General features: G+C 40.2%; 1 protein-coding gene across 21 annotated transcripts in view; it reads right to left on the bottom strand.

The window, feature by feature from the left end:
• PPFIBP1 (PPFIA binding protein 1) overlaps positions 1-14,239 on the bottom strand; it is a 101,991-nt gene that overhangs the window by 13,960 nt on the left and 73,792 nt on the right. For 9 of the 21 annotated variants that reach the window (XM_041464712.1, XM_041464717.1, XM_041464713.1 and 6 more), the window contains 12 exons: positions 13,873-13,965; positions 13,305-13,397; positions 11,408-11,522; positions 10,178-10,210; positions 8,806-8,867; positions 7,989-8,073; positions 6,726-6,880; positions 5,693-5,823; positions 4,342-4,395; positions 3,659-3,719; positions 2,574-2,603; positions 604-778 (listed from right to left, as the gene is read on the bottom strand). In XM_041464712.1, coding sequence (XP_041320646.1) covers positions 604-778; positions 2,574-2,603; positions 3,659-3,719; positions 4,342-4,395; positions 5,693-5,823; positions 6,726-6,880; positions 7,989-8,073; positions 8,806-8,867; positions 10,178-10,210; positions 11,408-11,522; positions 13,305-13,397; positions 13,873-13,965 — 1,087 coding nt within the window. The remainder of the gene's footprint in view (positions 1-603; positions 779-2,573; positions 2,604-3,658; positions 3,720-4,341; positions 4,396-5,692; positions 5,824-6,725; positions 6,881-7,988; positions 8,074-8,805; positions 8,868-10,177; positions 10,211-11,407; positions 11,523-13,304; positions 13,398-13,872; positions 13,966-14,239) is intronic. The other 12 variants (XM_041464723.1, XM_041464731.1, XM_041464727.1 and 9 more) reach the window with 10 other exon arrangements.

Below are 14,239 nucleotides of genomic sequence, written 5' to 3'. Positions count from 1 at the left end.
GCAGCAGTAAATGCAAGTAGAATTCCAATTAGGGGCAACAGTGACTTCTGCATTAAGCAGAACATTTTGTTTATTTCTTCGTCATATGCAAATGTCACCAAATGACAATACCAAAATAACCCCCCCACCAACACTACAGGTAAAACGTGAGCTTGAATGACTTGCCAGTCCTGTTCTTGTTGACACCACCTCTTTTGCAAGGCTGCTTAAGTACAAAAAAAAAAAAACCAAAAATAAGAATAGAAAGACTGAGTGCTGCTGTCTTATTTCTGTATATCTGAAAATCAGATATACAGGACTCAGGGGAAAAAAAGCCCACAAATCCCATGTGTGAACTACTGCCAGACAGCATTTCATGCAGCAGCAAGCCCCTACAAGGCCCCAGGGGAGATACCACAGCAGAGTCTGAACCACATCAAATATTTTCTTACATCAGTGATTTTCTTTTCTTGCTGTTTGATATTTTCCAAACATTCTACTATCAGAAGTGCCACCAAGTCACAGTGAGACTAAGGCTGGCTTTCCTGCTTCTTAAGGCAGTTACAGCTGTTGTTAAGATGCTTCAAAATGCACAGAATCTGAATGCAGAGGCAGGGTACCTACCCAGATTGGGGGCACTTGCAGTCCTCTTGTTATTTTTTATCTTGAAAAAACCTCGGCCAAAGGAAGATCTGGCTTTGCGGGTGCCAAAACTGTCCTCGTCACCTGTGCCACTGTGAGAAGGAGACTTGGGAGGGAGGGTTGCAAAATTATTGCCTTCCATAGGAGGTTTAACCTGCTTGAATTAGGGAAATAAAAAGTCAATATAAGGGAATTGCAGAAGACCTCTTGAGAGCCGACAAAGTGACTGCTGGCAGGTAATCTGGGAAGACCTCCTCCTCTATCAGTACAAGAATACAGAATGTAAAAACCATAACGAAAAACATAAACAAGATCTTTGTTTCAGTATGTCGTCCTGGTTTGGGCTGGGATGGAGTGTTGTTTTCTTAGTTCAACACTGTGTATGGGTTCAGTGCTGTGTTTTGGATTTAGTAGGGAATAACACTGGGATGTTTGGGTTGTTGCTGAGCCCTGAGTCAAGGACCTTCCATTTTCCCATGCTCTGTCAGCAAGGAAGTGCACAAGAACCTGGGATGCACCATGTCCAGGATAGCTGACCTGAACTACCAAAGAAATATTACACACCACAGAATTCCATGCCCACTATATAAACTGGGAGGGTTACTGGGAAGCAAAGCCAATCAGGGGGGTTACTGGGAAGGGGAGCCAATCAAATTTTGGAGATGGGCCGGATATTGGTCAGTGGGGGTGAGCAATAGTATTGTGGTGCATCACTTGTCTTTTTTGGGTTTACTCTCTGTCTTCCTCTCCCTATTATGATTATGATTATTATTATTATTACTACAACTACTATTAGATGATGATGATTTTACTTTGTTTCAGTTATTAAACTGTTTGTATCTCAAACTCTAAGTTCTATCTTTTTTTTTTGTTGATTCTCCTCCCCATCCCACTGGGGCAGGGAGGGGGTCTTTTGCTGTCAGCTGGGATTAAACCCTGACATATGTTCAGGATCCAGGATTACTATCACTACCTGCTAAGAGTAAATTGTTTTTTAAGATGTTCCTCAGTTTCTGTAAGACTGACTTAAAAGTATGGAAAAGGCAAAACTTGAGTCCTGCAAGGCTTTGAACTTCTCCAGCTTTCCAGGGTCTCTGTCTCTGCCACTGGCAGCTGCAGGGGTAATAAGTGGGAAGCAGAGAGACAACACCCCTCAGTACACTGGTTCTCTGCCAAGTGTCAGAGGGCTCTTTCTGTCTGTCACTGCTCTGCAATTTCTTAATTAATGGATTAATTGACTGTGTCCACTGCCAAAGCAAAAAGGAAATTTCAGATCAAGCAAGGAGTATAAATGCCAAGAGAGATATCAGACACTCCAGTTAGCCGATTTAAAGCAGTACTTTAACCTTGCCAGCTGTTTCACTGTCTCTTTGAAAGAAGGAAGCAAAACCATTCACAGCTCAAATACGATCCTTAGGCTTTTGCTGAATCAATACAGCATTCATCCTATGAGTGGTATCTGAAGTCTGTCACCTCCGCTCAGGTGTTCCTAGAGGTAAGAACTGCAAGATGTGGCCTTAAGGTACCACAGGGTGACTGTTCTGCAATGACAGGCTTTTCAGAAAAGTTTTTCAAAAACTTACTACTCACAGAAAACAATTCAGAAACCCAAATGTTTTTTAAGAGACACTAATCAAAGATACTTACAGAGTCAGTAAAATGCTTAATGGTTAGTTTTGCTAATTATCTAGTGGGGGAAAAACATTAGCTTAGCTGGTAACCTTATGCTCAATTGGACTGGAAGATAATCCATGTGTGAGGAGGCAAGGAGGTGCACTACTGAGCAGTGCCACTGATGGTGAAAGCCACCAGAGACTCCTCCCTGTCCTGTCTGCAGGACTTCCATTTCCCTGCTGGAACTGTGTGTGGCAATTCCACACCTCCCAGCCGGCCAACACCTCCTCTCTGCCCGTGTTTCTCTAAGGACACATCACCACACACACACACATTACCTCTGCTGGCTTCAGTGCACAGTCTCTGTCCTGTTTGGGAAAGATTAAGGCATTTAAAAAGTCATGTTTTATAGCCAGTAATCAATTCATTATAATTACCCCCAGTTAAGTTCTGACAGAAATACCCTTCCCTGACTGTTCCTTTTCCCCAAAATAAATCTCTTCAGAGCTGTATTTCACACAGACTAAGTCTTGCTTGCTTTGAGGTCAATGAGCTGACATGGAAATAGAGTTGCTTTGGTTCACTTTGTGAAGGATTAGCTGTGCACATGATTAGTGACACACAGAATATTAAGGCACTCACAGGCCGAGAGGCCTGAGGGGACCCAGAGCAGGAACCAGACAGGGTAGAAGCCAAGTAGATAAAACACATACAGCCTCTACTCCTGTCTATCCAAACAAACAAACAACCCATGAACTCCAGCTCTTATCAGAGTCTGGTGACATTTTCAGTCCTGTCAACCTCCCCGCTACACTGCAAGGCACAGGAGATATCAGGGAATTCAGGAGCTTCCTGGAGTTCAGGCTGTCACAAAAGAGTACCTGAATTGCACTGATTTGATTGCATTGCTAGAGATTAGCTGCTTTTGATCACTTCCACAGAAAACTAAACTGAAGCTATCCCCAGACATCCAACAGCTCAGTATTTTGTTTCTGACTACCTAAAACATACAGTCAACCCAGACTGTATTTTACAATGCATTAATTACATGGCCTGTCAAAATTATTCACCTTAAACACAGGTAGGAAGTGGTGGTGGTAGTTATTTTTTTCTTGTCTTAAATCGGAAAGGCATATCCAATTAAAAAATCCCACCTCATTCTCTGGGCAAAAAGACAACGAGAGTCTCAGGTAAAAGCCTCATACAAAGAGGAAAGAAAAAGCACTTGTGTTTTCAAGGACAGCTTTTCTTCTTTAATAGAATGTGGGAGATGTCATATGTGTGTGACCACTGCCAACACCTGCCACAAGGACCCTGCTCTGACTCAAGATTTCTCAGAAGGCAACACAACACCCACAGGGTCACAACAGAGATGTCACACCTATGTGCAAGGAGATGGGAGGAAGTAAGAGATCAAACCTACCACTTCAGATGCCTCCTTCCTCAAACTGCTCAGACTGCTGGACTTCTGCAGTGTGGAAATTCTGAAACATCAACATAAAAATCAAGCTCAGTTATTAGAATTAAACTTGCTGAGATAAAGACACTCAAATAAATCAGCTTTAAAGACAGCATTATAATACATGATGAGATATACTAAACCAAATGATATTTTGAATTAAGATGCAGTAATCAGTGCAGTAAATTCAGTAATCAGAGCCCATGCAATTTAATGAGATACTGTAAGAACTTCCACACTGGAATAACTGCTGCTTTGGGGAATATGGATATGTGTCAGAAACGAAAATTATTTTCTCATTGTAGTCAGTGATCATCTTCCCCCCACTACCAAAAGAAAAAAGCAAATCATGTGTGCATGCATTGTGGAAAACTATAAATTTCAAAATATATTGACAGTCTACCACCAAATTAGAGATGCTTCACAGTGTAACAGGAAGTACCATGTGCCCAGATAAAGCATTGGAAAATAATGATCATAAAAGCATGGGACATAAGCAGAAATCTACAATCACCAAATATCATCTTGACTAAAATTAACTGACCTATTTACATACGTATGTAAAATAAGGGGGGTGCTTTGTGGGTGTCCAAGTTGACCATCACATTTAAATATGTCCCCTGAACAGATCTGATTATGGCACTTACACTGGACTATCACATAGATGAGTTTCAGGGGAAGAACCTGTTGATCTTCCTTCACTGTAAAGCAAAAAAGATATGAAAAAAGGCTGAGACAGAAATCCTATGATTTCAGCCTGCTTTAATTCTGTTTTTACTTCAGCTCTTATGGTACTAACACACAGCAAATTTTCCCTGCTATGGCTGCAACTCTTGTAAAAGCTAAAGGACAAAGGTGAGCTCAAGAGCCTCAGGAAAGACAACTCTCACTGTAAGATGATGACAATACTGAACTATTCAGCTACAATAAATGCAGACATTCCAGCAGGGTCTGCAGCAGCACAAGGAGTGGAGGTCACCATCTCCTGGTCACTGCCCACAGCAGGGGGCACTTTGCTGCAGTTTAGTGCTTGCTTTGGATTTTGCCAAGAGGAGACATAGGTGAAATCCCTGCTGGTGATGGCTCAAGCTGTATGAGGAACATGCACAGCACAAACTGAGCAAAGCTGGGCTTCTGGACAGGATTCTTTCCTCAATTGGAACGGGAAAAATCACACATCAAATTGAGCTTGCACTGATGCTTCACATTGAGACTGATGATTGTTTCAAGTCAACAACATCTCCTTGCCTCTGGATTCTTAGTATTTGATACTTCTTAAGGTAAAGCCAGGGATTTGGACCCAGAAGAAAAAAAACCCAAGCACAATATTTGTTGAGCTGTGAGTGCTTTTCTGTACTCCCTGCATTGCCAGTGCAGGTCTGCAGGGATTGGGTTTCCTTCCAGGACAAGGAGGGTGCAGGATTAGAAATGCTGATGAAAGGTGACAGCCACTCCTCACCCAGCAGCTGCCATTGGTTATAAGCACAGGGACCCCTGGATGCTACAGCTCAGCCACAGCCCCAGGCTGCAGCCACACATCCCTTGGGTTTCCTCCTCTCCTCAGGTTAGAGCTGGAAGCCCTTTTGTTCTGGCAGTGCCTTACAACCATCTTTAGCAGCTGTGGAAAATGTCTGAGCACAAATCACCAAGGTTGGCAGAGCCAGCCAGACTTCCATGATGCAAACATAGACAAAAATAATGATTCTGTGACCTTCATACATTAGATCAGCTTCCCTCTCCTTCTGTTCATTCCTTGTGAAGTAGCTGGTACAGACCATGAGTGCTGCTACAACAACAACCAAACCAGCCCTTGCTTACTCAGGATTTAATCAATGCACTTCAGGAACATTAGCTTGGTTTGCTGCAGCTAGCCAAGGGACTCCTAGCCTTGTTTACCTGGCTAATGACTTGATAAGTCAGTGACTGACAGATTATTGCTCTCCTGAAATGTCACAGAATATTGGATTTACAACTGAAAAAACATGGAACCCATAATACCTCATTTCACTTGCAGGATCTGGCCTAGGGTGTGTTTTCAGTCTCTCTGCAACAGTTTCTGAGCTCTTGGATGCTGATGAAAAGGAAGGGATTGAAATCTGTAAAATACTCGCATGGATCTGTAAGGAATTCTGAAAAGAAGGAAGAATATATGTTACAATCTTCTGAGATGAAATTAAGCAATCATAAAATAAAAAAGAGTAACAGATAAATCATGAAGAAAAGGATCTGAAATAAGGTTTCAAAAGTGATTTTTTTCCTTATTCTAATAGAATGATTTACTACTTGAAAGATGGCACTGCAGATAAAACATGAATCATTGCACAGCTAAGCTACAGCATAGACAACAATCTCACAAGTCTCCCAAGGCTGCCTGCTACATCTGTCTCTACCACAGACACCATGAAGGGTAGTCCACTTTTCAGGTTTAATCCTGTCTTCAGACACTCAGAGAATACAAAAAAGATGCTAAACATTTAATTTCATTTCATTTTCTTCATAGTGTGTTCTTGCTGTTTAAGTAAGTCAAGACCCTGCTCTGACTCAGAGTTTAGAGAAGAAATCTATAGTTTTTGTACTGGAAAATCTCATTGTAAAAATCAGAGATTGAACCACAACCTACATATCATTTAACTGAATGGAGATGTGTTTAGTAAGTCCTAACATATTTACTTCAGGTTTGTGCCAAAGTATATGTAGCTCCTAAAGCAGCTACGTTTCATAAGAAAAATAATTTCTATGACTAACAGAAAAAGTCATTTAGATCTGTTCTCACGATAAATACAGCTATTTCTGTCTCCTGATCCCATCTGAGGATTAAGAAAAATAAGTTTAATTGAAATTCCTCAGCAGCTTTCACAAGAAAACTACTTTCCCCAAAAGGATATGAGACACTACCAAAAACTGTTAAACTCAGAAAAAAATCTTTTCAGAAATTTGAGTTTTGTCACCTGCAATATGAATCCAGCACAAGCAGTGTTTTCAAGGAATGATGGTATTAAATAAAGCAAAAAAAAAACCAAAACCAACCTACCTCTTCATGAATGTTCACGTTGAACTTATCATGGATTGGAGATGCTGTTACTGGGGTTGGGGATAGGCTTTTCTCTGGGTCAGTCAGACTTGGTGTGTCCGATAAACCCACAGATACAGACCCTGAATTCAAGTCTTCACTTTCAGTTTCCTTGCCTGAAGGGAGAGAACACAGAAACCTGTTGGTTTTACAACCCCCGCTCCCACAGAAGCTGCAGCCAGCGTGCTCAGTTATGGGCCAAAACTGGAAGGATTTGATTGCTGGGGTTTTTTAGTTTTTAGAAAAGGAACCACAGCCAAGTGTCATTTCCCAATTCAACCATCACAACACAGCAGGGTTGGAACAGAGGGAGGTCAAAAAGTCCAGGAAACACCCTCAGGGTATTTAGTGGCATCAGTTTCAACAAGCTGAATAAACTGGAGTACTTAATTTCTGTCTGTTCTGGAATTTTGTTCTAAATACTTTGTTTCCCCTTATTTACTAAGGAAAAGTAAGAAGTCCAGTCTCCCTGAAACTTAAGATGTCTCTGTGGTATCTTCAAGGTACCCTGAGGAAAAATGCAGCCCACTGCTCAGAGCCTATCACCACCCTTGAAGTGACTACATCAGGTCTGCAGCCTGCCACAAACTGAGTATGTCTCATTTAGGTAGTGCTGAAGCCCACATCAGTGTTGGCATCCTCTGCTCCTTCCACCCTGGATGCTCCTGAACTGCCTCAGTGCTACCAAAAGGCTTGGACTGGTTGTGAAAGACAATCAATACTTTCTAAAAGGTGAGCAGAAATCCAGTGTTTGTTGCCAAAGATCTGAGGCAAGCACAAACCAAAGTCTGTTCACAGCAAAAACCTCTCTTGCCCATTTGTCACTGCCTGAAATCTCTGCCCATGCTCCATGAAGTGACCATGGAGCAGAGTTGCCAGAGAATCAAGGTCTGTTCTAACACCCTCCTGTGCCTGAAGCCACAGCACTGCAAGAAAGGGCAATACTTATTTAAAAAATGCTTCCCCTCCAACAATCAGCATTGTGTGAACCCAACACAACAATAACATGTTTTGCTTCCTCACTCTTGTTGGGCTGTTGACAATCTTCACTCTCTGAAGGGGTCTGGAAACCCCCACCAGTCTTAGAATATATGGAACGGGCCATTACAGGTTGTGATACAGATATAGCTTCTGCTTCAGTCACATGGTTAAGCTCACCACTATAACACAACTGGAGTTTAAATGAGTAGCATTTTTTTGGTTTGTTTTTTGGTTGTACAATACCTTTTTTACCTTGAGCCAGTATCACCATGTCTTGGACTTTCTTGTACCTATTCAGAGATTGCCGAAGCTCTTCTATCTTTCGATCCTAAAATAAAAGGAAATTGTGACTGTGCTTCCTCCCCCAGAAATAAGAAGTACAAATACTAGATCCTTTTGTTTAACTGGTTGTGAGACTAAAAGAAATGGGAAGCGTGGATGGGACAGGACTCAGAATGCTGAGAGGCTTTGAAATATCAAAAGTTGTATTTAGCAAAAACTATCATATGGTTAATCACCAGAACTGTCTCACCCTTGAAAGTGGATTTCAGCTCCCTTATATTAAGTCAAAGGTAGAGCATAATAAATTTGACATGTACTAAGGATTTAGGGCTTTGGTGATCAAAAGAAAACATCCTATAAAATGCACATGCATATGAAAGCATAAAAACCATGTATGAAAATAATTCATACTTCACAGAAAAGCGCTTTTGGAAATGCAGCCTGTGATCTGGCACTTGTATGGAGATCTTTACATTTGCAGAACAGTGCAAATTAACCACACTGAATTCAACAGTGTAAGGACTCTGAACAGATCCTGTGCACATGCACAACGCTCATAAATGCTCATAGCCCCTGAAAGGCACTGCAGTGCTTCTGACTGCAGAAAATCATCGACTTGTACAAATCTTGTACAAATTTTTCTGACTGCAGAAAATCATTGATTCTTACAAATTTGGTTTTTAGTTGAATTGTGAAAAGCTCACATGTGAAGGTTTTCTTAGAGATTTAAACCAATCTGATGATTTAAACCAATCTGAAAAAATAATCACTTTGCTACCTTCTCTTCATTTGCTGCCATTAGAGATTCTACCGCCTTCTTCATTTTCTGTACTTCTATATCTAAAAACACAATAGAGTTCTCCAAGTCAATTTAAATAAGACAGTGTAAGGAAGTAAGAAAAACAAAAAATCTAGAAGCAACTCGGTAATATCTGAAAGTAGATTTACATAGTTACAGACAAAACATAAGCCACTTAAATTCTTTTTTAGATGCAAACACAAGGAAGCTATTTTTCTTCAAAATCTCTGCTCTGACATTTTTATCAAGGAAATGATGAAATCCAGGAAATTTCCTTCCTCCCCCCACACCTCTCCAAGCCTTACAAGGATGAAAAACTCAGGAGTAAAACTACTGCTTGACTTTCACTATCTCCATCTTTAAAAGAACCAAATATCTGCAAAACAAGAAGTTCAAAATAAACAATATACTACATTTGGAATGCAATAAAATACATTGTCAGTACAACAGTCAATGACTACCCCAAACAGCACCTCTCAAGTCCACTCAGCAAAGCCAGGAGATTAATGGATGTGATGAAGAAAGCATTGTGCAGTGATGCTCAGCCCTAATCCAGCATGGATGGAGCAATGAGAAGGAGACAGTGGAATGACACGAATGTTTGCTGTGATGAGCAGTCATGCTGGAACATTATGTGGCAGTTCAGGCCTGGGAAAGGTTCCTAACACAGACAACAGTGCTTCATCTATAATCCTTATTTAACAAGAAGTATAAATACATGGGAACATGTAAGTTCAGGAGGTGTTCTGGGCTAGGAATTCAAAAAGAATGGAAATAATCTCAATTTTTTTCCTAAAAGATCTACTTTGCATGAATGAGGTAAAAGTCAAATTTCACTACAAATGTAGGCAGATAGCCAAACTCACAGGCAAAAAAGCCCTGTTTCAACTTCCTAAAAATTCATGGAAAGCAAACAGAGCAGGAAAAACATTCTCCTCCTTAATGAAATACAAGAAGAAAAGAGGCAGCCTGGCTGGCTTTCTAGATGAAAGACATTTAGACACATTGGACTAAACCAGCACCTGATCCAGTTCCAGTGATTTTCCCTCAGTTATGCTGGCTGAAAATCTGGTCTGCTCAATTGCAACTGCATTTCACTGAGAGGTAATTGCTTTGTGAGCCTTCCTGAGGCCCAATCTTCCTTTATCTGTACGATTTTCTTCAGAAAACTTTGTGTTTCAAGTGTGAAACTCACCCTTGTTCTCCAGTTTTACTCTAAGTGCAACTAAGGGTTATAGATTATGCAACCTAACAATGTTTGTTAAAGCAGTTTTGCAAACACATGCAGAAAGCTATTCTGGAAAGCACTTCTGGAATGCAAATACTCATGGAAAGACACCAGGAACCTTACTTTTATCTTTGAGCTTCTTTTTACAATTTTCATCTGTGTGGGGAAAACCCATTGGATTGGAAATTAGCATGAAGGTTACGACATGAAATAACTTTTAAGACATTATTGATACTTTATGAGTCAACTCTTCCTCATTTCATTCAGGTAATGAGGCAGATAATTTATTATCTGGAAACAGCATTTTTAAATATCAGTGCAAGACAGATAAAACATATTTCATCACAGCGAAAGATCTTCTGCTGAGCTACACTGAAAACCATAAAGCTGAGGACCAGAAGGTAATGAGAGTTCAAGTAGTCCCCAGGGAAAAAAAGCCCTATATAAGTAGCCATAAATGAATGAAGTCAGACCCTGCTCACATTTAAATGTTCTTTTAAAAAAATGGAATCACAGTTCATTGTGATCACTTTTAGTGATCTTAGTCAGTGGTTTTGAAAACACCATTTCATGAAATAAAATGTGACAATCTACACACAGCATATTCCTCCTCGGATCAGGGGAGGACACTAATCTCTTGCGCAATTTTTTTCTAAAAAACATACTTTAAAAGCACAATCTTAAAATCAGCAACAACTATTAGTAAGATATTTAGAATTGAAATTGCATCAGGTAAAAAAAGTCTGTGGAAAATGTCTGTGATTTTTTAATTAAAAATTTCTGGTTTTAAATAAGTCCCCAATCTAAGATTCCCACAAATAAATACTAATCGTTTCTTCTTTACAAGCCAATAAAAGAATTACCCAGCATGTAAAATTTTTGTGCTTATTCAAGTCTAATTAAGGTTTAGACCTAATGAGCACACAAATCCAGAATCAATCCTTGATTTCACCTACTTACAGCTAGGTCAACATCATACTTCGGTCTGCAGTATGGCTTTTCCCCTTCCTTATCAGGAAGCTTCCTTTTCAACACAATGTTTTTGGAGCATTTGTAGAAATTAGTTTAAAAATTTCTCAGCCAGTATAAACTGTATATTTTGAGGCCCCATGCAAGCCGTGTAAGGAGCTAATTAGAGAATTTTTTGGTCTTGTTTAGATTTGACCAAGACCTTGCTGTGACAGAAAGTTTAGCACTTGCATCATCAACACCCTCTAAATATGTTTCAAGAGGTAAACTCAAGACAAAGTTCAGGAAAATTCAGGCTTTTATCACTTATTTCCTGTACAAGGAAACATGACCTCAGATAAAATGATTGAGAGGACATGGTGACAGAGTCTCCTTTTTTCTTACCTCTGTCCAGTATTTCAATCCCTTCTCCTTTCAGCTTGGAAACCAGTTTTTCGTGCAACCTTTTCACCTCAGCTTCCTTCTGCTCTAGTTTGTCTTTCAGAGCTGACAGCTCATCCTGTAAAGACACAGAGCCACTCAGTGACAGCTTCCACAGGCAGCTGAGATATTTCCACAATTCCCTCCTAGGAAGCACAATGGACAGGTCCTCAGCTGGTGGAAGTGACTGAGAGCCCCTGACATTTAACATTGCCTGAGGGTGCACCAAAGTGACTCTGAACATCCCCACAGACTTCTGAGCCCACAACAGAGCAAAATCAGGGGGTCTGTGGTCTGAAATTGTTGGTTTCGTGTATAATAGGAAAGACACTTCGCATCAAAATTTAAAGACGAAAGAGCAAAAGGTGGAAAAACACCAAACATTTTTCTTATTCGTTTAACCTTGCAGAGATAGAAAAAACACAGGTGAAAAGGCTGAATGTTAACATTTCCATACATTTTTTTTAGTATTTATAGGGCATGTTGCATGTTTGAAGCTGAACAATTCCGAAACTGTGCTTGTACCAGGCTGAGGACAGTTTCAGAATTAACTACTGCTTCTGTGGAAGAAAAATCAATCACAACACCAGCAAGCACATGGACACATACTGGAAAGCAGTTCAGACAAAAACGTGGTACCTCTGCCACAGTTTGGGTTTGCTGATCATGCATTAGGAAAGAAAGCTTGGAGCTGAGATTCTTGGAAATAAGACAGATGGTGTTTGGAGGAGTTGGGGTGTATTAGAAAAATGCTGTCAAGTTTTAACTTAGATCTAACCATCTGCACTAGCAAGTGACTGGCACAGATCCATGCATTTAACTTTTTAAAATTTGAGTCAAATCCTACCCAGTTTAGTAACAAGTTTCTTTGATGCCCGAGGATATCTTGTGCAACAGCATCATCAAGACAGGACCCCCACTGCAACTGTACCCAACACTGAAAATTTAATTTGTTCAGTTTGTAAACAAAGCAAAACAAGGCAAGACTCATCATTTTGGCACTTACAGCTTTTAAAAGACGTTTCAAATCCTTAATGGAATAAACCAAACTAGAATACTGTGGCTTAGGTATTTTCCTGAACTACCCTCAGATGATCTGTTGCAAATACATAGTGATGTTTGCAACTCAAACTATGGCACAGCTACAGAATTTCCTGAAATTGGTTCCTGTTTGCTCTAAAGCATCATTAAAAAAAAATAGATCAGTCTTAAAACTGTCAAGAAATCAAAGCTTTTTCCACAACAGTGGTTGGGGAATAACTACAATTCTCCAGTGCTCCAAGTTGGCACTGATTATGATGGGATTTCTGCTACTGTAGGATCCATGCTACTCCAAAACAAGATAATTTCTTGGTCACTTGAGAAGCTGCTGTTATATCCACAGGCAACTAGAGCTGCATGTGGTTGTCAATGTGCATTTCTTTTCCTGAATTAGAAGTATGATATGCAAATTTACACGTGGGAGAAGGGACAGTGTAAAAGAGTCACTATTTCCCAGTCAGTTTTCATGAAAACATTTTCTCTAAAAGGGAGATAAAAAGTTCTGTTTGAATAATGGATGTAAGCTACAGACAAGGCAATCTTCCTTTGGAAGGGGGAATGATTTTAACCCAAGTCTAATGCCATTATGTGTAACCTATGCAAGGTTCAGAGCAGGAAAATCCTCTCCCCTGCAATATAAAAGCTGTTTACAAGGAATATCTACATAAAGAGCTTTCTACATCTAAGGAGGAAGGGCACACTGCATATCAACACACAGCAATTAATGAAGAACAGAGCATGACAACACAGTGCAGGACCAGTAAAGGGTGGAACATGAAGGACTCAAAACAGGCCCAGCATTACCCAAAAACTACCACACCTTTAGCATCTGGCTTTTTTGCTCCATCCGCTGCTTTTCATACTGCATCTGACCCACTCTGATTTTCATGCTAGAAAGTTTGGCCATTAAAGACTGGTAACAGAGACAGAGGAGTGAGAGGAAACTAAAGGTAGAAAAGAGACAAGGCTAAATGGCAAAGAGAAGTTAGACACTTAGAGAACCAGGCTGCTAGAAGTACTTAGGTGAATGCTTTCACTTCAGAAGTGATTTGTTTTTAGCACATTTAGGAGAAAATAAATGCTGTTTGGCATACACCTTACATACTGCAACTGGTATTTCTTGACACACATGCAAAACAAAGATCTGAACAGGTAATAAATTTATTGTTAACAGCATGGTATGTTACCCTTCATAAAAAACAATGCTCAAACTGAAAACCACAGCATGAAATTTGGGAATAGCCACTGCTGCTAAGTGAGAACTATGAAACCCCAGGACCTGAGAGTGCTCAGGATTTTGCAGGGTGCAGGCAAGGATTAGGGAAAAGAGTGAATTCCTAAAGCCTGATTTACACCTCTCTCTGCCTCTTCCCCTCAGCCTCACTTACTTTGGTTGTTTTCAGTTTTTTCTCATACTGGAGTCTTTCATTGTCCATTTCTCCTACCCTCAAGCGCAATTCATTTATTTCCTGGATCAAATCCTGAGTGGAGGGAAAAAGACAACCAAAAACAGCAAAGAACTTCAGTAAACAAAACAGAAGAATAGCTATGACTGTAACAACAAGAAAAGCAGGCATAAAAGGAACTCAGTACACAAAACCACACCACCCAAATCGATGACTAAGTCAAGCAACTCAGAGCTTCCTAAATATCCAAGGACCGAGTTTCTCAGTTTGTGTTACTGCACCGAATGTAAGAGGGCAGAGGACAAAGGGAGACATAAATTCATTAATTGAAGTTGTGTTCCCTGTGCTG

This window comes from Pyrgilauda ruficollis, unplaced genomic scaffold, assembly GCF_017590135.1.
Source record: "Pyrgilauda ruficollis isolate IOZ18807 unplaced genomic scaffold, ASM1759013v1 scaffold183, whole genome shotgun sequence".
Taxonomy (NCBI): domain Eukaryota; kingdom Metazoa; phylum Chordata; class Aves; order Passeriformes; family Passeridae; genus Pyrgilauda; species Pyrgilauda ruficollis.
The sequence above is the reverse complement of the archived record's forward strand: the minus strand, read 5'-3'. Positions and strand labels throughout refer to the sequence as shown.